Genomic DNA, 27,111 nt, shown 5'->3' on the forward strand with positions numbered 1-27,111 from the left:
TTATCTTTTACTCTTTAAAAGACCAGAAACTGGGGCGCCTGGGTGGCTCAGTCGGTTGAGCGTCTGACTTCGGCTCAGGTCACGATCTCGCGGTCCGTGGGTTCGAGCCCCGCGTTGGGCTCTGGGCTGATGGCTCAGAGCCTGGAGCCTGCTTCCGATTCTGTGTCTCCCTCTCTCTCTGCCCCTCCCCTGTTCATGCTCTGTCTCTCTCTGTCCCAAAAATAAATAAACGTTAAAAAAAAAAAAAAAAAAAAAAAAAAAGACCAGAAACTTTGAGGGGCTCCTGGGTGACCCAGTCGATCAAGCGTCTGACTTCGGCTCAGGTCATGATCTCACGGCTGGTGAGTTTGAGCCCTGCGTAGGGCTCTGTGCTGACAGTTCAGAGCCTGGAGCCTGCTTTGGCTTCAGGGTCTCCCTCTCTCTCTGTTCCTCCCCCACTCACACTCTGTCTCTCTCTCTCTCAAAAATAAATAAACATTAAAAAAAAAAAAAGAGAAGAAACTTTGAAACAAAGATTTGGTCAGTCCTCTTAGACCCAGTTTTCTCTCCTTCTGGCAGGTGGGCTCAAGCGTATTTTCAAGACTGGGCTGAGAAAGTCAGGAGATACAGGCCAGCAGGGGGGGCACTTGCCATCACACTGATCACCAGGCCAAGAAAACCAAACAGATCTCGGAAAGGGTACTTTCAGGATCCTGCAGTACCCCCCAACCCTACCCCCTCCCCGCCCCGGCCCTCTGCAGCTCCGGTCTCCCTCCCCAGAATCTCCCTGTGCAGAGAAGAGAGGGGACAGCTACCTGGGCAAGAGGGAAGAAGGAAAGAGCAGCCGCAGCTTATTGTGTAATTCCTGGAACTCTTCAAACGTCCGTTGGATGTAAGTGGCCTCGTGAGCATTCTCTCGCATCACCTTCACCACATAAACCTGCAAAGGTCCAAGTCTTAGACAGTACCTGCCAACCCCTGTGCACCCAATGAAGGGAGTAGGTAAGGGAACAGAAGAAGGTGTGTGTGTGTGTTGGGGGAATACACTTTCCAGAAGGAAAAGAGCAAAAGTGCCTCCAAAGAAGAAGAGGATAGACATTACATGTGCAGGAATCTGAAAAGCAAAGATTTCCTATACATGTTTCATAGGATCTTTGACCCAGAGGGAATAACCACTCAATTCAGCTCCCTGATTCCAGCAGCCCACTTGGGCACGGGAGAGGGAAGTGGTCTGTGACTGCGTGGCTCCTGGCACGGGATGCTCACAACTCCAGTGCCCACGTGTGGATGTGAAGAGACAGAATCCCAATATGCCGGGGGCGGTGGGGAGCAAGGCAGGGTCATATTGGAGAAGACACTTACATAGCCCTTGTTGGGGTGGAAAATCTTCTCGTGGCGGCAGAGGAAAACATCACTGATGCGGCCAGAGCTCTTGAGCGTGTGTGTTCGGGGGGCAAAGGAAAGGGTCAGCCGGTCGTCTGAGCCTGTGAATTTCATCTGAGCCAGATTATGGATGAAGAAATTGAGCTTTGTGGCTACACTGCCCAGGCTGGACTCAATCAACCTGTTGGTGCAGGACGATGGGAATGAAAAGATGTAACCATGGACCCAAGTCCCCACTGGCTGGACAGAGCTATCTCAGCCAATATCGTCTGACACCTGAGACCCCCACGCAGTTCAGACAGAATCATTTTCCCTGGGGAATATCCTTGTAGAGTGCTCGACGGGCACGTGATCATCTACATGCAATTTCTTCATGTGAATCCTGGGGGCTTATCTCCCCTCGCTGCCCTCCTGAGCATCTTTGGATGGTTAAACCAAGGTAGGAAGGAATGAGGGATTCCACCACAGGGTCAGCATGTAAAGGTCTATATATAGTAGACATCCAGTACAGTGAAGCCCCACCAAGCACCATTCAATCTAGAGACTTCTGATCAAAAGGAGAGGTTCTATGTTAGAACACATTGTCAAATGTGGGAACATGGAATCATGGAGCTCCACGTTTTGATAAACGGAAAGGCTCTGATCCAGAGAGCCGAACCCTAAGGAAAACCCACGATCAACCCCATCAACAAAGTCTTTGACCAGCACCTAGCAAGAACGTAAGTAAGAGATTGCAATGGCTCTGTACACACAAAGCTCAGCACCAACAACTGAGTCAGAGAAGTCAAGTGACCTCCCTCAAGGCAGAGGCAAAGTCAGGACGACACGTGTTGTCGACTCTAAGCTCTGCCATCTGAGCTAAGCCTTTCCTGTCTCCCCAGCCCTACTCCTCCCCATCCTCCGCCAGGCAGCCCGGACGTGAATTACTCGGGGTGGGCAGCGCTGTCCTGTGCACAGGGTATTACCTAGTGAAGTAGGTAGTAGCGTTGGCCTCTGTGTCCTGAGGCCTCAGAGCATCATACACATATTTGAGGTCCTCCAGGTCTGAGAGCTCGGGGATCCCACAGGACAACATCTAGGAGAAAAGCAAAGTTGGAGAGAGGGCACCTGGAACAGCCAGGAATTCTTGGTGCTTCTTCCCCTGCTATTTTCTATAGCGAGGCTCCCTAACCCTCTTAGAAGGCGGTAGACAGATGCCGTGGGCAGTGGCTAGAAGGCCACAGGAATGGAGGGGCTGGGGCAGGAAGCCAGACATTGCCCAGACACCGCGGTCACCAGTAGTCTGGGCCCTGCCTTTATCTAGACCTCAGAGAAACAGATCTCCAGAAGTCCTCTGAAGCCAGACAGGGGAGTCTTAAAGAAGGTGCCAGATGATAAGAGGGAGGGGTTCAGAGAGAGATGGAACTCCTCACCAGGCCCAGAAGGTTGAGGAAGAGGTGGGTGTGCTTGCGAATGAGGTTGTAGGCTTGGCAGCAAAGGTCAACAAAATCATGGAAGCGGCTGGAAGGCTTGTCACCCCCGTTGATGACATACGCCATATCCGAGGTGAAGACAAAGGGGGCACGGTCCCTGGGCCAAGGGGAACATACAGGTAGAAGGTCAACGTGGAGGAGGAAGCCCACCTTGTGGGGTTACATCAGAGAATGGTTCCCCTCAACACTTGTGGGAACCTGGGGAGACGGGGCTCTAACTTTATCCTTTTTCTCTTCCCACCTTAATCTTAAAAGATCCCCAGAGGGGCACCTGGGTGGTTCAGTCGGTTGAGCATCCGACTTCGCCTCGGGTCATGACCTCACGGTTCACGAGTTCGAGCCCCGCATCGGGCTCTGTGCTGACAGCTCAGAGCCTGGCGCCCGCTTCAGATTCTGTGCCTCCCTCTCTCTCTGCCCCTCCCCTGCTTGTGCTCTGTCTCTCTCTCAAAAATAAATAGACATTAAAAAAAAGAAAAAGAAGTTTTAAAAAAAAGATCCCCAGAGACATCCTTCATTGATTCCCTGTCCGTGAGCTACCAGTATTTTTTCCTGGATGTCTAATCGTGTTCCCTTTTGCTGTGGTTTGGGCCCGTTTCCCTCTGCTGGCTCCTCAGCACGGAGGGAGAAGAGCTGGTCCCCACCTTCATCTGCAAGGCCTCGCAAGGACTTGACCTCTGTAGCAGGCTTCCCTTCTCCGGAGCTGCTCAGCTCAGGGACTGAAGGACAGCCCCTTCCGTTACAGGCTTGTGTTCAGTGCTGAACCATTTCTACTGACCTCCCTGCCCTACGCACACAGCCTGGCTTCAGGAGACCACTTACCGCTTGATGTTGCCAAACATCTGTGCATGGCCCAGGAAGCGGCCAAAATCTATGTGGAACATGTGGCCCGTGGTCTTCAGCATGATATTGTCATTGTGCCGGTCACAGATGCCCAAGACGTACGTGGCCACGCAGCAGCCAGCACAGGAGTAGATGAAGTTCTCCACAGCCTGGGAGGAAGGCAGGCAGATGGGAGGGCAGGACATAAAGCCGGATCCGAGGGACTCCAGGGGCCAAAGCCAGACTGAATTCGGCCCTCGTGAGCCCCCACGGCACCTCACACCTGCCCGTTCAGCCTTCATCGTGTATGGACATACACACTCAGGCACATAGAAAGTTCTCTCCTGTCTTACGGGCATAAGGAGACAGAGGGCTTGTAAGTATATCTCCGCCACTTGATCTGCAATTCACCTTCTTCTGCACCTTTGTTTCTCCTAGGGACACTGGTTGGAAAGCCCATGAGCTCGTCTGGAGCCCAGACTTGACCAGCCCAGACGGAAGAGACCTTGTTAGATAGGAAGACTAATGCTTACGACGTTCCCAAACGGCTGTGACCATCTCGACTCCAGCAGAGCGCTGAGGCAGTCAACTCAAGGGTCCATTCCTGACCCTGCTCAGAATTCTTCCAGGCTTCCCCCTGCCTCACAGACACCTCCCTTACCCACAGTTACTGGCAGCAGCTCAGCACTAATCTAATTGAAGTCATTTCACACCAAAGAAGAGCTGAGCCAGCTCAACACTCCTAGGGGTGTTTTACACTTGAAAATCGGACATCTCTAGTCGGTAAACTGCGTGAGGATATTTTGAAGTTTAAAGCAGGGGGAGAGGGGCTAAGGGGTTCGGTCCACCTTATGTGATCAGGTCAGCCTCCGTCCCCTTATTTGTCTTTCCAAGAGGTAAAAATAACGGAATTAGCACACGGATACCTTTCACCCTATGAATCCTCTTTGTGTGGTTCATAGAATTCTTAAGAAATCAAGAAAGACCCATCAGCAGAGGGTAAAAACTGTCATAGCCAATGAGGAATGTACAGACTTGAGAATGAGAGAAAGCTTTCCAAATAGGGAATGTGTGCCGCCCCCACCCCCCACCCCCAGCAGCCTCTTCCTGCAAACTTCCACTCATCCTTCAGGGCCTTGAGTCCCAGGCCCTACCAGTTCCCACAAACCCCCCCCACACCCCCCCCCACTGAGCCCCAACAGCCCCACTTGCTATCACTGTTCACTCAATGCTCACTCTTTTCTCTCCCCAGGGTTTTGGGGGTCTTCTCTCCCTGCAGCTTCTTGGCCATCCACAAGGCCTGTTTCAAAACTAGCCACACAGGGGGGTGCCTGGGTGGCTCAGTTGGTTAAGCGTCCGACTCTTGGTTTCAGTTCAGGTCATGATTTCACGGTTGGAGAGTTCGAACCCCACATTGGGCTTTGCACTGACAGTGCAGAGCCTGCTTAGGATTCTCTCTCTCCCTCTCTCTGCCCCTCCCTTCTGCCCTTCCCTTCCTCCCTCTCTCTGTCAAATAAATAAAAACTTAGAAAAATATATTAATAAAAAAAAAAAAAACTAGCCACCAGAAACTCCTGCCACTTGTCTAATTGAACCAGGTGACTAATCCACAGGAATCTAAGAACAGAAAATCTATAAAATCACAGAATGCGCCTTCTGGAAGAAAAAGACTATTCCTAGGAAAGGGAAATAGATGACTGAAGACAAACCTCTCAAGAAGGAACACAACCCGTCACCTCCCAGTCTGGACCTTCATGTCTATCAGCTTGTTTTCCCGCCACAGATATTCCTTCTACCCCAAATGCATCCTATCTTGACTCACAAAATAGTGATATGCCCATGGGTAAGTGACTCGAGTGTCACCACCGGAGTCATGCGGAGTATGACTGCAGGAAATCTCACCAGGTCAAGGGCGCTCTCCTGATTTAAGGGGCTTTCACTTGAAGGCTGTGGGACACTCTCTTTGCTGAGTGGCCAGGAGACAAACAGCTCTCAGCTCTTTCCTACTGGAAGTCATCAGAAGAGACCACCGGCACTATTCTAGCAGAAAGCCTAGAAGAGCTGAGAGGCTACCTTTGAAAGACTGATATTAAACACAAAGACACAGAGTTGGTTTCTCTGTGTATTCTTGCTGTACGTACTTCTATCATGGTTTTTTTTTTGACTTTTTATTACATCGGCCAGAAGAAATCATAATTCCAGCACCAAGCACGGTGCCTCTGCGTGGTGGCCATTTAATACCTGAAAAATGTACGTTACTAATAAATAGCATACGGGATGGAGGGGCGGGAGGAAAAAATCCATATTGCTCCTCTCCAAGGGTAGAGGATCTGGAATGTGGCAACGTAGAGAGGGTGCGTTTTGAGGAATAGGGAAGGGAACACATGGCTGGGACATAAGTTACCATAAGAGAGGAGGTATGGTGGATGATACGGTAGGGGCAGGCGGGGCGGGATCACCAAAGGCTTTGTATAGCGGGCTACGGAAGCTGGACTTACCTTTTCAGACACAGGGAAGTGACATGAGCGGTTTATACTTTATTTTAAAAAAAAACAAGCTCTGACATCAAGCAGAGGATAGCCACAGAAGGAGAAGATAGAAGAACAGAAGGAGAAGCATTCCAGTGGCTCAGGGGACAGATTCTTTCCTCCCGGCACAGCTGAGCCGTCTCCTCTGTGCGTGTGCAGGTCTTGCATTAACACAGCAATGTGCCCGAGGCGGGCGCACCCCACCCTGCCTCGCCCCTACCCGCAACCCTACCTTCTCATACTCGTCCTCCCCGGGGTTGTGTTTCTGCAGCCAGTCTGCCAGGGGCCGGTCCTTGAAGGAACCGGTCACCCCGTGCTCCACCTGGATCTTGCGCAGCGTCTCAGCATTGGGGATCATCTCCACCATCCCTGGGAGAGAAAGCACGGGTAGGGCACTGAGAGCGAAGGGGACCGTGGGGAGAGAACCACAGGAGCCTCGCTGGATGCTTCCCTGTAAATTAGGCTCTAGGATATTTGGACAAAGGCTGATAATAAGGGGAAAAGGATAGCACTAGGAGGAATACCATTCCCCAAGCCTCATTGTCCACACTGGGTCCCTGGGACTCTTTGGTCTCCCTTAGAAACAAAAAAAGAGCAGCGGCTATGAACTAACTTTCACTATGGGAATATGCGAATCATGTTCAAGAATAATTATTCATATATATGTATGAACATGTTACATACACACACGTATGAATAGAGAAAGGTATCATGAATTCACACATAACCATCACCCAACCTCAAAAATTATCAACATTTTGCTAATCTTGTTTCACCTATTTCACCCACCCAACCCTGCTTTTTCCCTCCTTCTTGGAGGTTTTTTATTTTTCCTTCTTCAAAGTAAGCTCTGCGCCCAATGTGGGGCTTGAACTCACAACCCTGAGATCAGAAGTTGCACGCTCTACCCACTGAGCCAGACAGGTGCCCTGTTACGAATCCCAGACCTGTCATTTCACTCATAAATATTTCAAGTACAACTAACAAGGACATAACCACCATGCCATTAGCACATCCAAAAAATTAACGATCATTCTTTACCCTAAGTCAGTCTATATTTGAATTCCCCCCTATCGTTTCAAAAAAATCCCTCTCTATGGTTGGTTGGTTTGAATCAGAACCCAAAGTCTACACAATAGGTTGGCTGTTATGTCTGCCAGTCTGTTTTATTTTATTCCAGTTTCTCGTTCTGCCGTGCCTTCCTTTTTTTAATGCCATCCCCACAGCTTCTATTGAAATAATTTTGCCCTTTTTATTTTTCTGGAGAAGTACACAATTCGTGCTGGGGGACGGGCAGAAGGCCAGTAAGCAAAGGGGTGCCCTCCACCCACTCCCAAACTGACCTCTCCCCCGGCCAGTGGAGAAGCAGCGGAAAATGACCATGCGCATATCCAGCCCCTCTTGGACCCAGATCTTGCTCATGATGCGAATCATCTGCAGGGTTAGCATGTCCTGGCGAAGGTCGTCCCCGCACTGGAGGAAGAAAATGACCAGAGCTCATCTCCACTGCCTCCCCCGGCTCCCAGACCCCCCAAGAGAACCACATTGGCCCAAACAGTGACAGGGGACCGTCCGGTTTTCCCACCTCCCGTCTCACCTCACACCAGCTCAACCGACCAGAGATGGGTCAGTAATCACATTTGCCCACGTGATGTTTCGGCTCTTTCTTCAATCCCACATCCCCACCTGAATTCAAATTCCTGATCATCAAGCCTTTTTTAAATTGGAGCATTTATACCTTGGGTGTGGAACTTACACACGGCCAATAAGTAAGTTACAAAGTCGCATACATGCATTTCACCTCCCCCTCTAGATTATCTGCTCTCCGACTATCATTTACTTCTCAGCTGTATGGATGCACCCGGTAGAAAGGACCCGAGGGTTCATCTAGTCCAACCTGCACCTGTTATCTTAATTTCCTTTTCAACCTTGCTGTGGTGCAGTGATTCAGCCTCTGCTTGCATGCCCTCGGGTACAAGCAGATCACCACTGCATCCATTCACTGTCGGGACAGCCCTGCCCCCTAGAGAGCTCTTCTTTTGGTACACGGAGCAGCCAGTTGCCTCATTCCACCTGCCAACATTCTGTTCCTGGCCCGCGGCGCCCACGCAGAATTAGTCTATCTCCTTTGTCACCTGATAGTCTTCCACATGTGAAAATGGTAGCACCCGGTAAGAGATGAGAACTGCCCTGGGGCTCCTGACACCCTTCGACCCCCTTTCTCCCCTTCCCTCTACCACCTTCATCCCCCCAGGCTTGAGAAGTGTCCTCACCTTGAAGATGACACGGATGTTCTCACCCAGGGGATCCACGTTTTGGAAGGAGAGCTTGAGGGGGACGGCGTTGGAGTTGAAGTAGGAACAGTCCTGCCACGGGAGACAGAGTAGTGACGGGGGGGTCACGAAGGAAAATGGCCTCAGCATCGTGGGTCCAGCTGCTGCCCGTTGGCCTGCTCGTTGTTTGTGCCGGGTTTCTCGGGAGCCCACACTCCTTCCTTCCACCCCCCGCCCCCACCGCCGCTGGGTCCACTGCCCTGCTTTGGTTAGTTACGGCCTCGGCCCTGACATCCACGCTCCCATCCCTTCGGCAGACAACCTACTAGTACGTGACTCCCATCTATACCTCAGTCTTACGCCTCTGTAAGATGGGGCTCACAGCAGTACCAACTTCGTAAGGGGTGTGAGGGTAAAATGAGATAACCAGCGTAAAGCACTCAGAACAGCGTGGGCACAAGGCGGTACTCGGCAGTGACGGAGGACAGCTGCTGTCATTATCACCAGCCTGGACTTAAACGCAGCGTCATCAGCCCCCGACCCAATTCCTCCAGCCTGCGCGGCTGTCAGACAAAAGTCCGTACGTGCGAGGGCCGAGAAGTGGCCCCGATATGCCTTTCTTCCCTCCTATCTGTCAATAACCAGGGTGGGAGGGCCTCGCCTCCACGAGCCCTCCCTGCTCCAAGAGCCCCAAACCCACCAGTCACTCACCCTGGGCACGATGCCCTTAACCAGCAGACTAGGGCTGAGTGGCAGGCGGCAGGAGCCGTTGAGGGCAAAGAACTGCCTCACCTCCTCCAGGCCCGTGCGGAGGATCCCCTGAGAGGGAGGGGGGGAAAGAGCAGGGGTCAGAGGGGTGCCCGTAAGCTCCCCTAGGAACCAGGCCCCTCCCAGAGGTGGGCGCCGTATAGTGGTTGGTATGAAAACCGCCATCTGAGAAGTGCGGACACCCCCCAGGAGACCGTGAAGAAGGAAAAGCACCCCAGCCTGGGGTGTCGTGCCTGGGACAGCGCGTGGGCAGCAAGCCCAGACAGCTACAGAAGCGAGGCAGATGACACAACAGTGTGAGGCAGGCTACAATAACTGAGAGAGCAGGTGCATCTCAAGGGGGTGGTGCTGCTCAGGCTGTTGCCAAGAAAAGCCGGCAATCTGGACTTTAAATTCTCCCAATTTTTATTTTTATTTTTTTTTTAAATGTTTATTTATTTTTGAGACAGAGACAGAGCATGAACGGGGGAGAAGCAGAGAGAGAGAGGGAGACACAGAATCCAAAGCAGGCTCCAGGCTCTGAGCTGTCAGCACAGAGCCCGACGCGGGGCTCGAACTCACGGACCATGAGATCGTGACCTCGGCAGAAGTCGGATGCTTAGCCGACTGAGCCACCCAGGCGCCCCTAAATTCTCCCAATTTTTAAATGTTAGCATCCAGGAACACTGTTGGCCTAACACAGCCCGGTTGTACAAACAGATAAAGGTCCCTGCTCTGGGTAGTGGCGGCCCCGAGCTACACCTCATAGCACTGTGAACAAAGTAAGACTAGATTTCAGCCCACACTTGCCCTCTCTGGCTGGGTGCTCTTGTGCAGTGAACAACTTACACAAATGTGCTTAGCCTTTAAGGCAAGCCGTTAAATAAAAATGGAATACTTTGGGGCGCCTGGGTGGCGCAGTCGGTTAAGCGTCCGACTTCAGCCAGGTCACCATCTCGCGGTCCGTGAGTTCGAGCCCCGCGTCAGGCTCTGGGCTGATGGCTCGGAGCCTGGAGCCTGTTTCCGATTCTGTGTCTCCCTCTCTCTCTGCCCCTCCCCCGTTCATGCTCTGTCTCTCTCTGTCCTAAAAATAAAAAAAAATAAAAAAAAAAAAAGGAATACTTTGCAGGCCAAACAAAACACATCCGTGGGCTGTATCCAGTTTGCAGACTGTCAATTTTGTGGCCTGTAGGTTAGAGGCAGAGGCACCTCCTTCCAGTCCCTAAATCACAGATGGTCAAGTACCATCCTGCTGGCCAGGATTTCTAAGGAGTTAATGACTAGTGACAAAAGACGGGGACCAGAAATGGGTAGAGGCAGCCCCACCCCACTCACCTGCCGTGCAGACGGGGCAGCCTCTCGGACCTGCTGGGCCAGCTTAGCCAGGGTGTTGACAAGCCAGCACTGGCGGTTAAATTCCTCTCTCAGACCCTTGCCACAGCAGCACAACAAGGCTGCCAGCAGATATTGGTAGCGGATGCTGAACTGAGAGTCCTTGAGGCCATCCTTCAGCAACCTGCAAGGCAAAGGGAGTGGGGAGTCAGGACTGGGGATCAAAGGTAAGGGTGTGTAATGGGGGGGATGGGGTCAGATCCAGCTCCCCGGAAAACCCACCCCAAAGCTGGGAGGAAAATAGACTCTGCACTCATACAGAAGTGTTCATCAGCATCCCAGTCTGTGTCCACTTTGCCTTTATTAGAGCTCAAAGCCCCCCGGCATTTCATTTCTCCTTTATATGTATTTTTCTAAATGTTTGTTTATTTTTGAGAGAGAGAGAGAGTCGGGGAGGCAGATAGAGGGAGACAGAAGATCCGAAGCGGGCTCTGTGCTGACAGCAGAGAGCCCAGTGCGGGGCTCGAACCCACGAACTGTGAGATCACGACCTTAGCTGAAGTCGGACACTTCACCGACTGAGCCACCCAGGCACCCCTCTCCTTTATATTTCTTTTTCTTTTTTTTCTTTTAATTTTTTTTGAAGTTTTTATTCATTTTTGAGAGACAGAGCGAAATCGGGGGAGGGGCAGATAGAGAGGGGGAGACACAGAATCCGAAACAGGCTCCAGGCTCTGAGCTGACAGCACAGAGCCCGACGCGGGGCTTGAACTCATGAACCGCGAGATCGTGACCTGAGCTGAAGTCAGACGCTTCACCGACTGAGCCACCCAGGCACCCCCTTTATATTTCTGCCATGTGTGGGTGGAAGGGAGGGCCAGGGATGATCCTCGCTGTGCCCTTGGGACTGAGACCCCCTTCCCCCTACCAAGGAAAAAGGTGCTAGCCCGTGGCCACATAGTAAGTTAGCAACACACGGGGACCCAGACGGCTTAGCTCCCCGCCCTTGCACACCTAAGAGTAACACACTCCCGAGTGAAAGATGCAGGTCTGCCTCCCACCTCCACACACGGTCTTACCAGAAGAAGTAATGGGTCACTCTCAAGTCCGAGACGGCTCGTTTCAGGAGGAATCGCACCAAGGGGCTGTCCAGGTAGCACTCATACTTCAGGGCCTGTGGAGGGGAACGGGAGTAGGACGATGTATTGACTGTCCTCAGTCTACACCTGCCACTATCCTGGGGACCCTGGGTCCCACAAGGACAAAGCAGACTGACGTGGGGCCTGGGGAAGGGATCATCAGAACTGGAGGGAAGGTCGGTCTGCCCACCTGCACGAGCTGCGGCAAGTAGTCGAGGAGTTCAGCATCCGACAGCGAGCCGATCCACTGGACGGCCATACGACGCACCTCCTGGTCCGGGAAGCTACAAAACAGAGCCCAGCACTCTGACGACCCAGTCGCGGGTGCTGCGACACAGGAGCGAGCAAGCACCCTCACACCGGGGCTTCAGAGACACAGGTGGAGAGAAGGCAAGGCCTCTCGGAATCTGCAATCCTCAGCACCTTGTCTGGAGAGCAACCCTTGAGAACGGCCCTGTCTCCTGGTCAGAGCCGGCATGGGGCCGCTGGGGAAACAGGAGGGTGGCCACCATCATTCCTGGTAGGACTTAAAGAAAACCGGACAAGGTCTTCAACCCCATTCCTGAAGATCGTCTCCTTAACTCCCCCTGTGCCAGAAATTCCCGTCATCAGAGAGCCCCTGTGTGGATTAAAGCATGATTGTGTCTTCTTGGCACCATCCTTTAATGCAAAACCGGCCAGGCGAAGAACGGAGAATCACAGAGTTTCATGTAAGCCAGTACCCCCTTGGCAGAATTTAGTTTAGCAGAGATTAGCAAAAACGTTGCCTCAAAAAGTCCTGAAGGCAAGACACATGGATCGGGTACATTTTAATTACTAAGAGCAGCACGAAAGAAGCCAAGAACACTGGGGACCATCTGGAAAAGGCAGCCCAGGGGTCTGATACTGGGAGGCACGTGTCCCCAGAGGACCCTTCTGGGAAAGAGGGAGAGAGGACTTTAAAGTTGAACTAAGTTGAACTAAGTGGTAAGGTTTGGGTTACACACGGGTGTGTGTGCGCCTATCAACAGCAAGTGTACAGGTTAAGGCTCAGGCATTTCCTTGTATGTAAATTTGGCCTCAAAAGAAAAAAACAAATACTGAGTCCTAGTTAAATGATATAGATATGCTGGAGTATCTGGGAGGGAAGGAGGATGTCTGCAGCTTAGACTGAAATGTATTACAAAAGAAGATGGATTGATGGTTGGATACGCAATAAAACAAATATAGCAAAGAGTGAAAACGGTCAGAATCTAGGTGGCGGGTCCATGGATGCTCACTGCAAATTTTTCAGTTCTGTAGCATGCTTGAAAAATGTTCACAATAGAACGCTGCGGGGAAATGAGACAAAGAAAAAGCAAAAAAGGAGAAGTGAAAGAGCCCTGAATTTCCTAGCCCACTTTACCATTTTCCCCAGGGCTGGCTCAGGTTAGCAATGGGCAGGGCTAAGCCCCGGCTTCTGGAAGGACACATGGTCAGGAGAGGTGGGTGTTACAACTCACGTGGCATGCAGGAGCCCCAGGGCATCCTGGTGGTTCATGTGGGTCCACTGCTTCAGGAGAGCATAGATGTCGGGCAGGCAAGCCCACTCCCAGCTGGGGGCGCTGGCGAGCACCAGGGGGAGTGAGCTCACCTCCGAGTGGCAATAGTATCGCTTCTCCCACAGGCGCTTCTTGTCAGCATCAGTGAGCCTGCCGTGGGGGTGTTAGGGGAGGAGGTGAGAGAGAACACCTTCAGCCAGAGGGTAGGGTTACTTACTCTCCAAGAGAATGCTACACATTCTCCCATTCAGAGGTCCCCCCACCTTGCTGCACATTACAGCCACCTGGGGAATTTTGTGAAGTCCCCATGCCTGGGCCACAGGGAACACCAGCTGAGTCAGAACGCCTGGGGAAACCAGGCATCTGGGGAAACCAGGCGTCGGTATTTTCAAAAGATCCCTAGGGGTGCCTGGGTGGCTCAGTCGGTTAAGTGTCCAACTCTTGATTTCGGCTCAGGTCATGATCTCACGGTTTCGGGAGTTCGAGCCCCGCGTTGGGCTCTGTGCTGACAGCATGGAGCCTGCTTGGGATTCTCGTTCTCCCTCTCTCTCTGCCCCTGCCCTGCTCACGTTCTCTCTGTCTCTCTCGAAAATAAATAAATAAATAAATAACATTTCAAGAGATCCCTAGGGTGATTGCAATGTGTGAAGCAAAGATTGGGAACTGGGGCCAGGATCTTTGATCCTGACATTTCGGGACGTCTCTCAGTCAGACAGACAAAGGCCAAGGGCACCAAATTTGCTACCCTCCTGTGGATGCCCTTAGAACATCACTCCCAAGTTGAGCCACCAGAGGGCAGTGGTCCCCACACGTCAGGGTCTGGATGGCTGTGAAGCCTCTGGGGCTTTCCTGGGGCCAGCTGGAGGTTTGATAGAACCCACAGCTAATTAAGCCTTGCCTGAGATCAGGTGTCTAATGGGAGAGAGGAGCTGAGGGGCTAATGAAGCAAGGGGTCAGCAGAGGAGTGGGGGTGGGGAGGGTCTCTAGTCACTCAGCTACTCTGGCTCCCTGGGTGGGACATGAGATGAGCCCTGTCTCCTTGTCCCCCGACCCTCCCCCTACAGACATGCCTTAGGGCCATGCAGGAGCCAGAGAGGTACACGGGGAGAGCAGGCAGGGCGGGAGCCCCATCCTACCAGCAAATCCAGCTCTGGCTTCCTCACCCGACCCCCTCCAATCCTAGTGAGAAAAGCAGCCCCAGGGATGACATCAGCTTGGACTCACTCACCCCTGAGAGCTGCCAGCTTGCCCTGACACCCGATCCTTTTTGGAAAGCGGCAGGGCCAGAGAAATGCAAAGGCTGTGGGTGTGGAAGGGGCAGGAGGAGGCAGGGTGGTGAGGGCAGGAGCCAGCTGCCCCCATGGATACAACAGGTAGTAGACAGCATATCTGGGGCGTGGGGCAAAGCTCTGGTCCTCTGGGCCAGAGGACTGAGTCTGAGCCAGGCCCCCACGGTGGGGATGGGCATTCCTAGATCTAATTTCCTGACCCTGGCCTCTCCATTCTGCCTAGTGTCAGCTCATGAAAAAAAGCCTGGAGATTGCCCTCAGCAGAGCCCTCCCCCTCCTGCTTCCTGCCCAGGGGCAATGCCCACTCCATTCCACCTCCGCTCCCAAGGCAGGAACCTGAGCTGGCAGGTGAGAGGTCGGATAGAACAGAGCCTGAGCCACACATGGGGAAGACCCCAGGACCCACCAGTACAAGGACTCCTTCTGCATGATGTTCTTAAGCACACGCTGGTCTTCCTCCCGGAGGCTGCCAAACTCATAGCGGGGGCTGAACTTGTCTCCAGGGGGGCTGGTGAACTTGATGTCGAAGGCTGAGGTGGGGAAGTCAATCTGGAAGATGGCATCAGAGAAGCGAGGAGAGAGGACAGGCAGGTGAGTGAGGAATGCCACCTCCCGGGTCTCCAGCTTCTCTGTCGCACACGGGGGTCCTGCCCTTCTCCCCCACCTCCCCTTCCCTGCAGGTTCTTTGTCTATAAAATAATGCTGATGGACTTGGCGGTCCTTAAAGTCCCTTCCGGCAAAAAAGTGAGAAAACAGAGAGAGGGAGAAAAATGGGAAACTGAGAAAGAGGTTGGGCTGAGATGTATTGGGGGGGGGGGGGGGGACTGGCCCCAGACCAGAACTTTGAACAGAACTGTCACCAGGTTGAGCCAGCGGGACCCTCCAAGCCAACGCTAGGGAGCCTTCAGGAGCCCTGGAACCACACTGCTGCCTGATGGGAGGTGGGACCACACGCCCGGTGAGGGCCCTACCAACTCTAAACCCTGTGATCCTGAGTCCCCTTGCTCCATGCTACCCGGTGCCCATCCTCCGAAACTGGGTATCAGAGCTGAGTGAGCCGGTTCTCAAAAAGAGTTCTACGTTCCCTCCTTCGACAGATGTTTATTGACCCCTGATATGTGCCAAGCATTTTTCTAGGTCCTGGGCATTGAGTACAGTTAGTTAAGATAGACAAAGATGCCTGCCTCTGGAGCTTCCACTCTCTTTCTATTTCATTCTATATCCACTTTGATGTTCCATATTCCGTACCCAAGCATCTCGTGATCATAAAAGGGAGCCAGAAGCCGGTAAATAGGCTTTGGGCTTAACCACCCCCTCCTCCTCTCCACAGAGAATGGGTCTACCCTGTAGAGCACTGAGGGACTCCCGGAGGGCTTCCCCTCAGGCTCCAAGGGGGAACAGCTCAGATTTAACAGACTCAGCAACATGAGGGTTCAACACTGAGCTCTGGCTGGGGGTGGGTGCTCAGGCCCCTGCCTTCAGGCTCCTTGAAGTCCAAGTTGACCTCCAGGAGACGGCACACAGATTCCACAGAACTCTCCCACTCCGGGACTGCCGGTCCAACCACATTCACCCAGCTGCTTTGATCGCATCGCCATCCTGTGCCCAATGGCCCAGCTCTTTCTCTTACCATTCTAGCCCAAACCTGAAGGTAGAAAGTATGGAGCTGACTCTTGAGCAGTCCTGAGCAGTGGGTAGGACGGAGGGCCCCGGGGCTGGAGTCTCACCTGCAGGATGACGCTATCTGGCTGGTGGAAATTAGGCGCGCTCCAACGGGCACTGGGGTTTTCCTGTGTTGCTGGCCATAAGCCCAGAAGCTTCCGACCACAGGTCAGGACTCTAAGGAGGATGGAGTGGGGGATAAGCCAACAAATGCAATGGCAAAGGAGGTGGTTTTCCTCCTGCTCCCCCCATCCAAAAATCTGCCTTTGAAGCTATCCCCCAACTCCTTTCTGTCATTCTCTCCTTAAGACCATAGGCTTTTCCTTCTTCTAGGTCCTAAAAAAGCACACCCCTTCCAGGAAGCCTCTGGATGACCTGGTAGTTGGGATGCCCCATGAAGCAGAGAGTTCGACTAGATGACCTCTGAGGCCCCTCCAATGACAGCACCGGATAACACATTACTGGAGCACTACATTTCCATGCCCCCCCGCACAACCCTCCTGTGCCGCCAAGTCCTGCCCAGAAAGCTCTTGGTTACATGAACTGTCCTGGTCTCTAGTCCCGTGCCTTGCTCCCCTCCACCAGGGCCACGGCCCTTTGGGCTCTGTTGGTGAGCCCCAAGTGGCCAACCCTCCCAAGGGGCATTGGTCAGTGCGGCCCCTCTCTCTATCCCCCTCCTTCCTTTCCAAGGCCAAAAACGCTGCTGCCCTGAAAACCACGTACTGCCTGAAATTGAAGAGTGGGGTAGTGACCCAGCCCAGGGCTTCGGGCACACGCCGCTGCTTATTGGCCTCAGAGGAGCTCCCAGGCAGGGGGATGGGCAGAGCATAGAGCGTGGCACACAGCAGGGTCTCCCGAGGCAGCCGGTTCACCTGCACAGGGAAGCAGATCCTAGGGAGAACAGGAAACCAAATCAGGAGGTGCCATCCTGGGGCTTCAAAGGACAGGTGGCCCAGGAAGTCAAGTGGAGGCCGAGAACTTGACCTGTCTCTTGGGATAGCAGATGTGCTCCCTGGGGAAGCCTTCTTGCAGAACCAGGATGGGTCCTGAACCAGAGGCAACCCCCCCCCCCCCGGGGTGCTCCCAGAAGCACAGTATGTTGCTTTTTGCAGCCTCTCAGCACAGCGAGGCTGACATCCTGATTCTGAGGCTCCCCATGGTGACCAGACAGAGCTTGGGTAGCCAGAGCCACCTGAGTTCAGGTGATCGCAGGTTCCATACTATGAGCCATACTCCTTCCCTTGTTTTAGGATTTCTGCAGAGGGTCACCAAGAAGCTGCTCCTTTTGAGAATCCTTCTGCACTGAACAATCCTCGTCCCTCCCCCACTCCCCAGGCTGAAAGCAACCAGGAAGAAGCAGCCGTGTGTTCTTTGCCCTCAGGTCACCCTCCTCCAGACAGTCCTCCCACCTGTCTGTCCTCTCCTGTCCCCTCTTCTCCCAACCCCCAGGGCACCAGATGGTTTGTTCTCACCCCAGAACATTTTCAAAGCCAAAGGGATAAAGAGAAGAGGCTTCCCAAAGTCCCTGGGGCAGAGGAAGCAAAGTGGGCAGAGATAAGAACTAAGCCACATAAGCCTTGCCACTACCCAAGTCCAAAAGTGCTCTCCGGGGGTGGCCCGGTCCCGGAATCATGCCCAGCCACTCCCTCCAACTTCAGGATAAGGAGCCAGGGTGGAGTGAGATAGAGAGAGGAGGGAAGCTGTAGAAAGCCAGGGAGGACCCACGTTACCTTTTGGGGAAGCTGTCCCTGGGCCAAAGTCCGCACTGTCACGCCCTCCCCGCCAGCCAGAGGGCACAGAGGCAGGCCGGCCAACCCAGGGTCGCAGTTTCCTGATCAAGCAGCCTCCCTCCACTGCTACCCCTCACTCCTGCAGGAAAACCTCCACCTAAGTGAGGCACTCCCTCCCACCCACCAGAGACCGGCAGAGCCCTGCTCTGCCCCAGCTGCCTGTACTCGGGGGCCCGCAGCTATAATTAGGGCCCCATCAGCAGCCACGCCAGGCCGGGCTTGGGGGGGGGGGGGGAGTGGGGAGGCCAGGCAGAGTGAGACTGCTGGGCCTATTTTGAGAGTTAGCTGATCCCTGTGCTGCTGCTACAAGAGTCAGCTGATCCCACAGCAAAGTGGAGACGGGGCTGGCCCCGACCCCTCTCTCGTCAGCCCGAGAAGAGGCTTCCAGCTTTGCCTCTGGAGGCAGAGGGGAGTGAAGACACCAAAGCCCCGAGCCCTAGAACCAGCCAGAGTCCCCTTCTCCTCAGTGCTGGAGTCTGCCTGGCATTCCCAGACCTCTCCCGCGACTGTCGTCTGGGGCGGGTCAGGATAACCAGTACAGACTGCAGCCTGAACCTCCTCCCTGCCGGAGAAAGCCCTCTCCCTCCCTCTGCAGCCCTTCCTCAACATCACATCACAAGGGCTGCCTCCTCCAGGAAGGGCTCCTGGGATGTGCGGGTTCCAGTCCCGGTTTTGCCACTTGCAACCTTGGAACGCCTCACATCTCTGCACCTGTCTCCTCATCAGTGGAGAGGAGAACACAGTTTCCCTTGTGTGATGGCTGTCTACGTTGTGTGCTTTTTGCTATGTGACCTAAGGCTTCTGCCCTGGAACTGGGCCATGCAGACAGGATTTGCATGCACAGATACCTCTGTTTATCAGTCACTGTGTAAGTCACTTGCAACAGGGAAACCAGAACTGAGAAGGTTTCCTCAGCTACAAAGATGACAACAGAGAAGAAGAGAGCTTTTATCACGTGCTAGGTACGGTGCCACACGCTTGCAATGTCCCAAAGGGTCTCAAACAGCCCTGTAAGGTAAGCTCTATTATGCCCAAGTTTCCACCTACAGTAAGAAAGGGTGAGTGCGCCCACGCCTGTGCTTTGAACCCTACGCTGTAGCATCTTCTCCCAAATGCCTTGATCTTGACCGGGAAAGCGCTAAGAGTCTCCATGGGGCACGTGGGTGAGGAGCGCTGAGAGGAAAAGGCTATAGGCAGCGACCAGCCCTTTGGGATTCGAGGCTGAATCCAAGACAGGGAGCGAAAGGAGGCCCACCGAGTAGGCAGGCTGAGGTCGGAGAGGCAGGCTGAGGACAGAGAGGCCAGGATGCCTCCACTCCTGGGTCTAACGGCAATTTTGTGGGGTCTGCCCAGACTGGAGCACCGTATAGCATAATTCTCTGGGCAGTGGTAGTAATTGAGGCCAGAGGGAGGGAAGTGGAAAAGTCCAAAGCCTTTTAAGGCAGCCATCCCCTGCCTCCAAGGAGTCTCTCCTGCCCTGGCAGGTGTTTGATTAAAGCTTTATTTACACTTTTTTTGCTCTCTGAATTCCACATGTGTGAAGACAGAAGAAGGGGTCTGCCCCCCCAAGCTGTTCACCTGTACAATAACCTTCCTCTCCCGGGGTTTGCACAGGCTCTCCATCGACCTATTTTGGCAACCTTGGCCTCCCCAAGGACCCCATTCAGTCTCTGATCTGCACTCCAAATACTGAAGTTCCAGTTCTGCTCTGCACATAAGGACTGACACACAGTCAGTCTGGGGAAGTGACGCTGGCGGAGGTGGGAGGCAGCAAACAAGGGGCTTTCTGACAGCGGTTGGCGGGGGCGCGCAGCACAGAAAAGGCAGGGGGCAGCCAAACACCTGCAGAGTACCACTCAAGGCCGCTCATCTCCATTTCCTTCTTGCTTTGCTTGGCTGCCGCCTGACATCCCAATGGCAAATTATTGTTAATAAATGCTGATTAATACTATCTTGTGCTTGTGGTTTCATAGTTATATATATAACCTATCTCATTTCAATGCCACAACTGCCTCTGAATTAGACACATGTCCCCACTTTACAGTTTGAGGCACAGAGAGGCAAAAGGGAACGTAGGTCTAGAGACAGATCTAGAAATAGAGCTTTATTCCTGTGGCTCCCAGGCCATTATTCTTTCTTCTGGACGACCTTTCCTTTCCTATCTCGGAGGAAGAAAGCACAGGCCCCGCTCTGCATTCTATGAAAACTTTGGGAAGAAGGAAGAGGATGAGAATCCCTCAGACTAGTTAAACCTTTTAAGGGAGACAAGGTCAAGACAACCAATTATTATTAAAGCTACTAAACTTGTATATGATCCTTTATGGTGTACAGAGTCCTTGTGGATATTTTTCATTGGAGTCTCATAACAACTTGAGAGGTAGAAATAATATGTGTCCCCATTTAAAGGTTAAGGAAGTAAGGGCGCCCGGGTGGCTCAGTCGGTTAAGTGTGGGACTTCACTCGTCCACTCAGGTCATGATCCCAGTTGGTGAGTTTGAGCCCCACACGTGGGCTTGCTTGGGATCCTCTGTCCCTCTCTCTCTCTGCCCCTCTCCCACTCGTGCTCTCCCTCTCTCAAAAAATAAATAAAACATTAAAAAATAATAAAGGTTTGGGAAGTGGAGAGGCTGCCGGACTTGTCTGGGTAGGGTTAGTGATGGAGCCTGGTCTAATGCAGGGGGTAGGGGCGGGGTGAGGTGGGGACATGCAGGAGGCTGTGTGGGTCTGCAGGGGCCCCGGTCCTGGGGTCTGGGTTGGGGGGGGGGTGGGCTTACTGCTGGTCCCAGATGATGAGGTGGAAGAGGTACTTGGAGAAGTGAGCCCTTCGCGTGTGCAGGGGGCTGCACAGTTCCCTCCCGCCATGGCTGAGGGAGCAGGAGAGGTAGAAATCTTCATAGCTGCAACAGAAAGAGAGCAAGGACACTCAGCTCCCAAACCCCATCTAAGTCACCCGACCTCTGCCGAGCTCCATTTCTCCTGCTAAAACTCCTCCCTGGCCCCTGGGGTCACGGGACAGGACAGCCAAATTGGATTTGCGAAAGCGTGCTCCAGGGGAAGCAACTCGATCTGGGTCCCTCCGCCCAGCTTCAGGCTCCACGCTGGGCCCTCGGTTTTCCTCCCTTCTTTATGGGGACTAGCCGTGCGGCCTCCTCCTTACAGTCGGATGCAGCCCATGGGGTGTCTGCGTACAGAGGCGCATGCGCAGGTGACCAGGGTGGGGGATGAAATCGACATATGCCGAAGTGAATGCCAACACATGGGGGTCCCTGTGGCTCGTGACAGGTGCCTGACAGAAGAGGTCAGAGAAGGCCCTGGTTTCCCAGGCTGCCTCCTTTGTTCTCCGCCAATCGCCCAGAGGAATACATTAAGTAAGGAACAAAGAGAGAGGGGGAAGAGAGAGGGAGGGGGGTCCGGAAAGGGTGGGGGTGGAGCCAAATGCCTTTTCCCCTAGGCCCTGGATGCAGGGGACCAGGCAGAGGAGCTGAGGATTACCACAGGAACGTCCCCCTCCACCCACCCCTGCAGGCCTAGGGAACTCCCCACAAAGGGTCATCTCCCACCTCCCCACCCCCTCCCATTGTGCATCTGCAAGGGAGTGCAGTCATTGGCCTTGGGGCATGCACTCTATCTGGGAAGCGGCCATCTGTCGCAGTGTCTCCATCAGCTGGCCTTGGATAAATGGGGGGCAGGGATGCCGATGCAACCAGCACCAACCAGCAAAGAGAGGGCACAGCAGGATCGGGTCCATCTCAACCCATCTTGCTGCAGCCTCTTCTCCATACCCCCACTGGGGGATCTCTGTCTCTTCCTGGGGATGTCCCAACCCACACCCCGCTCAGCCCAGGTGCACCACATGCCTCAGACCATCAACTTAGGATGCCTGCAGACGGGAGAAGCCACCTGCACGTCAAACTCAGCCCGCTGGGCTCACCTGGTGGCCCAGGTGATGGGGATGCGGTGGGTGGCATAGACGGTGAAGGCCAGGGGCCCGGTGAAGTGGCAGGCCTCCTGGACCAGATCGTGCTTGCGGCTCCCGGGCACGGCTGTCTGGAAGTCGGCATTGAAAGTGCTGCAGTATAGCTCCACCAGATCCAAGATGGCAGCTGTTAGAGCTTCCACGACCTTCTCTGTGAAAGGAAGGGGTCAGAAGGAAAGGTCACGAGGCCTCAACAAGCCCCATCTTGTTGCCATGGCACTGGCTACGATGGTATATACCCCAGGACAGTGGCCCCCAAATGCCAGTCGGTTTCTAACAGCCCTGACAAGGCTCACCCATCCGTGGTGAAATGAGAGGAAAAAAGCAGGAGCTTCTCATAAAATGATGCTCAATTTCAAACCTTCTCCTTATTTTTACGTATTGCTACTTATTTTGTGTTAAATGTCCTTTCTTTTGGGAAATGGCAGGAATGATTATTGACAACTTTAAAAGTCGTTGCCTGGCAAAATAAAAGCTGACAGCTTCTACGTTGGTCCCCAAAACAGTGCTTTGTGGGACACGTTATTAGTTCATGAAATCCAAAAGACTGGGAATCATTGACCAAGAATCCCGGAGATACGGACTTGAAAGACTCCAGGTAAAAAATTCCTTATTACTCCCCCCCCCCCCTCCATTCTGAGTTCCAAAGGCAGGGGTTATGGAGAATAATGGCAACCAACCCAAGTGAGAGTTCTCTCATCGGGAGCCCAGGGCTAACTTTGCCTCATGCTATCCTCACCACCATCTCCCAGGGACACCACAGGAATAACTAGTAAAAATAACAAGAAAGCATTTTGTGGAAAGAAATGTGCTCTCCAGCTGGAACACACACACACACACACACACACACACACACACACACAGGCAGATCTGGACTCATAAATCAAGGGGACCAAGGGAGAAAAAGGAATCTGGGCAGAGGCTTGTTTTCAGCCGCCCCTACTGAATGAAGACAGAGAACAGTTCCCTTACCTCGGTTTTCCCTCACAGCCAAGACACTGGGATCCTATTGGGGAAAAGGAGAGGGGAGCTTCAGGGCTGTGGCCTTTTCCGGCACAGCTGGAAGAAGGGCTTTTCAACAGCTGTGCTCATCTGGACCGGACTAGACTGTAATTGGAGGAGCAGAGACTCCCCGGGGGAGACAGCGTCATGGTTTGTACCAGAGCCATGCGATGGACAGAGTGAGCCAGGCCAAGGATAAAATCCACCCAAACGAGACACTCCAACCCGCAGGCTGCTCCACTCCAGTTCACAGTGCCCGTCTGCAAGGCGCAGGGCCCCCAGTGGGGAGTCGTGGAGCCAGGAGGGGAAGGTTTGCGTTTTGCACCTTGGCGGGTATGCAAAGTGCCAGGCAACGCCTGGGTGATTATGAATAAAGCCTTTGGGCTGAGCTCCTGGCAGTTAATCCCTGGGGGGGGGGGGGGGGGGAGACCCTAGCCCACCCTCACCTTCAGGAAGAAGGGATACGAGAACTCATGTGGTTCAACTACAAACATGAAAGATGGAGGTGGAGAGAAGACCTTTTTAGTAAGTGGGCACCTAATCACCTCGTTACTTGTGAATACTGCTCTCCTCGTTCCCCACACTCTGGGTCCCCGTTACCTTCTGAATTTTTGGCTGCATGCGGGAGGGGCAGGGGGGCAGCTGGTTGAGGGCGTTGGTGATCTCAGGGGTCTCTACGGCGGCTAGGGCGTTGCAGATGGCCTTGACGGACTGGACCACCCTGTCGGCCTTCAGTGGGAAGTCCCCCTGTGGGAGGCGGCCCAGTGAGGCTGGCAGGCGAGCACCCCAGCACCCACCCTGTTGAGGGGAATGGGTTGGGAGGAGCGGGGATTCACGACCCTCAGGAGTAACTAGTGGACTCCCATGCTTTATTTTCAAACATCCGGAGTTAGCGAACTGTCAATCCTGTTGAATTAAGTGAGCCACGCCCACACTCCCGGCTTCTTCCAGCCACCCTCCCTGAACGTCCTCTTATTCCCAGATCCCCTCTGGCAGCTACTATATAAACACGTAACACAAACACATCCCCCAGAGACATGCAGTTTTAATAAAACCAATCCATAGGAAACAGCAAGGAAGCCAGGGACCATATTCAGGCCCCGTTGCCTATGCAGCCTTATGTCTCACGCTGTCACCTAGAGCTTCCGGGGGATCTCATCTCAGCGCCACAGACAGGCCATGCCCCTGTGCTCCTCTCTCCACCTGGGCTCCTGCAGTCTCCTCACTGGGAATCCCCTCACTTACCCTGCCCTGATTACCTGCATAAGTTCAAGTCAAGGACCAGCGAAAATCAGCCTCCTTCCCAGAGTCCTCCTTGGTCGGTCCTCCTATCACTCTCCAAGAGCCCTTGATGAATTCATTACCATCCTGTTTTGTCTACCAATAGCTTTACAGTTTTTTAAAAGGCTTATTTATTTTTGAGAGAGAGAGAGAGAGAGCCGCGCCCGAGTGTGCAAGCAGGGGAGGGGCAGAGAGAGGTGGAGACAGAGGATCCAAGCAGGCTCTGAGCTAATAGCAGTGAGCCCGACTTGGAGCTTGAACTCATGAACCGTGAGATTATGACCTGAGCCGAAGTCAGACACTCAACTAAGTGAGCCACCCAGATGCCCCAACAAATAGTTTTATATTACTATTTCCTTTTTTTTTTTTAATTTTTTTAAATGGTTATTTATTTTTGAGAGAGAGAGAGAGAGGGAGGGAGAGAGACAGCGAGTGAGTGGTTTTAATTTTTTTAAATGGTTATTTATTTTTGAGAGAGAGAGAGAGAGAGAGAGAGAGGGAGAGAGACAGCGAGTGAGTGGGGAGGGGCAGAGAGAGAGAGAGACATACACACACACACAGAACCCACAGCTCAGAGGACAGGACTCCAACTCACGCACCACGAGATCGTGACCTGAGCTGAAGTCGGACACTTAACCCACTGAGCCACCCAGGCGCCCCACTATTCCATTTTTCTAGCAGGAACACAAATTCCCTGAAGGCTAAGATGATCCTTAGGCTTCTCTACCCATAGCGGCCACTAAGGTAGGACCAGACTGGTGCACAAGAGGTGTTCAGAGACCTTCGCCCTCATCACAGTAAATGTTCGAGCAGAGGTTGATAGAGAAGGGATTCTGGTGGTGGGTAGAGGACGGAGCCTGATGCAATGCTCAACTCCCCCAAAACGAAGAGTCCGATGTCCACTATTAACTGGATCAATGAGACAGGGATTGGTTGTGAAGATCGTTGTCTGTTTTCTGTTTTGTTTTTTAATTTTTTTAACGTTTATTTATTACTGAGAGACAGAGAGACACAGAGCGTGAGCAGGGGAGGGGTAGAGAGAGGGGGAGACGTAGAATCTGAAGCAGGCTCCAGGCTCTGAGCTGTCAGCACAGAGGCCGACGCGGGGCTCGAACTCACGAACTGCGAGATCGTGACCTGAGCCGAAGTCGGTTGCTCAACCGACTGAGCCAGCCAGGCACCCCTGTTTTGTTTTGTTTTTAAGCTCCATGACATTTGGGGCAAATGTTTGTTCTCACAATTTTAAGGGTTAAAACTCCATGAGAATCCAAGTAAGGAGAATCCTGGCCCTACCCTACCTTTGAGACCCTTCACCTCCTGATAGTTTTCTACCTGTGACACCAGCACATCAGACTGTCTCAAACCTGAGGTTCCTGAGCATTGCTCACAGGAAGTACACTCCGGTGCACATTCAAGTACAGCAGCTGACAACTCTATGCCCCTTAGCTCTGGAGACGCTACTCCAGAGACAGGGATCAGGGCACGGTTCTTGACCTATTTCTACAGGGGAGCAGAACCCCTGTGAACACACTTGCCAGCTGCCCAACAGCCAGCGGTCTTGGTTTGCCCAGGGGGGCTAGGGGAATGGCAAGAAGTGCCCTCCTGACAGATTTTCAGTGCCTGCTCCAGATCCCATTAGGGCTGGTGGAACCCAGGAGGACTTTGGGAAAGGAGGGGAGGAGCTTTGGGCAGCTGGGCCAGCCCCGGGATTTATACTCACATCAGCCAGCAGGAAAGCATCAACTTCGTTGTGGTATGTGTCGAACAGAAGACTCAGGGCCTGCCTGGGGAGTTGGGGACAGGGAAAAGTCACAGGAGAGGTCAGGACAGACCCAGTGTACTGGAAGACCTCTTCTCTCCCTCCCTTCCCACAAGTCAGGCTTCAGACTCTAGTTTAAAGGGGTTCCCACTCTTTTCCGTAAGTCTCATGAAGACTGAAGGATGGTGAGTCTTTTCTGCTTCGCCACACCTCACCTGGAGAGTGATGGCAAAGTACTAGAGGAACAAGATGTAACACACCCTAGAGTGGGGACCTTCTCCTACGATACTCTTGGGTCTCATCCCTGACACCTGTAAGAACCCCTGGTAGAAAGGTAAGCAAGGTTATCTGTTGGGGTCCCCTCACAGTTCCTGCTTAGCCCACATCCAAGATGGCACCCACTCTCACCTGCTGATGGTCTGTTTGACTGGCCTCTCTTGCAGATGGACGAGGTAGTTCAAGGTGGAGGGGCTCTGGTCATCATTCACCTATGTAAGAAGTGGCCTATTCAGTCTACGGCCATACCACCCTGAACGTGCCCGATGATCTCGTCTGATCTCGGAAGCTAAGCAGGGTCGGGCCTGGTTAGTACTTGGATGGGAGAAGTGGCCTATTCAGAGAGGAGTGGTACCCTAACCTCCACCCAGAGCTCCTCCCCTACTCCCACTGACTGTGTTCTGCATCACCTCCTGCCCCCTCTACCTCCCCATCCCCGGGGAAGCTGTCTGCTACGCCCCCACACGAACCGTCCGGGCCAGGTCACTGCGTACAGCTTTCTGCTCCATCAGCTGTAGTCGAATGTCGATGTCAAACTTGCGGCAGTACTGAATGTACTCATGGCTGCCCAGGGCATGCTTGCTGGTGGGACAGGGGAACAAGACCATTAGCACCCTGGGGATGCAGTGGGAAGGGAGATGCACACCTTGGCCTTGGGAAGAGAGAAATAAGAGGGCGTAGGCAGTGAAGGGTACTTGGGCTCCTGGAAAATGTCAGAGCAGAGCTCAGAGGTCTAAAAAAAAAAGCCACCTAATACACTTAACCTTGGTCTGTACAAACTTCGATTTTCTTAGGCATTTATTACCTGGATCATCGTCACTGATCACTCCAGGGGCGGGACCTTCTGGAAGGAGTGGGGAACAGAGACTTCTCGGAGGGAGGGG

The 27,111-nt window shown here is 53.2% G+C and overlaps 1 protein-coding gene and 1 non-coding gene across 6 annotated transcripts in view; one reads left to right on the forward strand and one right to left on the reverse strand.

Annotated features, from left to right (window-relative positions):
• The window catches only part of PIK3C2B (phosphatidylinositol-4-phosphate 3-kinase catalytic subunit type 2 beta), a 66,677-nt gene that overhangs the window by 8,016 nt on the left and 31,550 nt on the right, over positions 1-27,111 (reverse strand). For all 5 annotated transcript variants that reach the window (XR_007148121.1, XM_047840407.1, XM_047840408.1 and 2 more), the window contains 23 exons: positions 26,698-26,809; positions 26,360-26,439; positions 25,913-25,976; positions 23,512-23,658; positions 22,882-22,915; positions 21,865-22,060; positions 20,708-20,830; positions 16,867-17,034; positions 16,209-16,320; positions 14,888-15,030; positions 13,154-13,342; positions 11,863-11,956; positions 11,613-11,707; positions 10,537-10,717; positions 9,166-9,273; positions 8,455-8,547; positions 7,525-7,654; positions 6,414-6,550; positions 3,654-3,823; positions 2,775-2,931; positions 2,328-2,437; positions 1,342-1,543; positions 795-919 (listed from right to left, as the gene is read on the reverse strand). Coding sequence is in view for 4 of the 5 variants with exons in the window: in XM_047840407.1 (XP_047696363.1) it covers positions 795-919; positions 1,342-1,543; positions 2,328-2,437; positions 2,775-2,931; positions 3,654-3,823; positions 6,414-6,550; positions 7,525-7,654; positions 8,455-8,547; positions 9,166-9,273; positions 10,537-10,717; positions 11,613-11,707; positions 11,863-11,956; positions 13,154-13,342; positions 14,888-15,030; positions 16,209-16,320; positions 16,867-17,034; positions 20,708-20,830; positions 21,865-22,060; positions 22,882-22,915; positions 23,512-23,658; positions 25,913-25,976; positions 26,360-26,439; positions 26,698-26,809 (2,970 nt within the window). In the remaining variant the exon portion in view is untranslated. The remainder of the gene's footprint in view (positions 1-794; positions 920-1,341; positions 1,544-2,327; positions 2,438-2,774; positions 2,932-3,653; positions 3,824-6,413; positions 6,551-7,524; positions 7,655-8,454; positions 8,548-9,165; positions 9,274-10,536; positions 10,718-11,612; positions 11,708-11,862; positions 11,957-13,153; positions 13,343-14,887; positions 15,031-16,208; positions 16,321-16,866; positions 17,035-20,707; positions 20,831-21,864; positions 22,061-22,881; positions 22,916-23,511; positions 23,659-25,912; positions 25,977-26,359; positions 26,440-26,697; positions 26,810-27,111) is intronic.
• TRNAR-UCG (transfer RNA arginine (anticodon UCG)) lies at positions 37-121 on the forward strand. The gene has a single exon. It is a non-coding gene; the product is annotated as a tRNA-Arg (tRNA).

Source organism: Prionailurus viverrinus, chromosome F1 (genome assembly GCF_022837055.1).
Source record: "Prionailurus viverrinus isolate Anna chromosome F1, UM_Priviv_1.0, whole genome shotgun sequence".
NCBI lineage: Eukaryota > Metazoa > Chordata > Mammalia > Carnivora > Felidae > Prionailurus > Prionailurus viverrinus.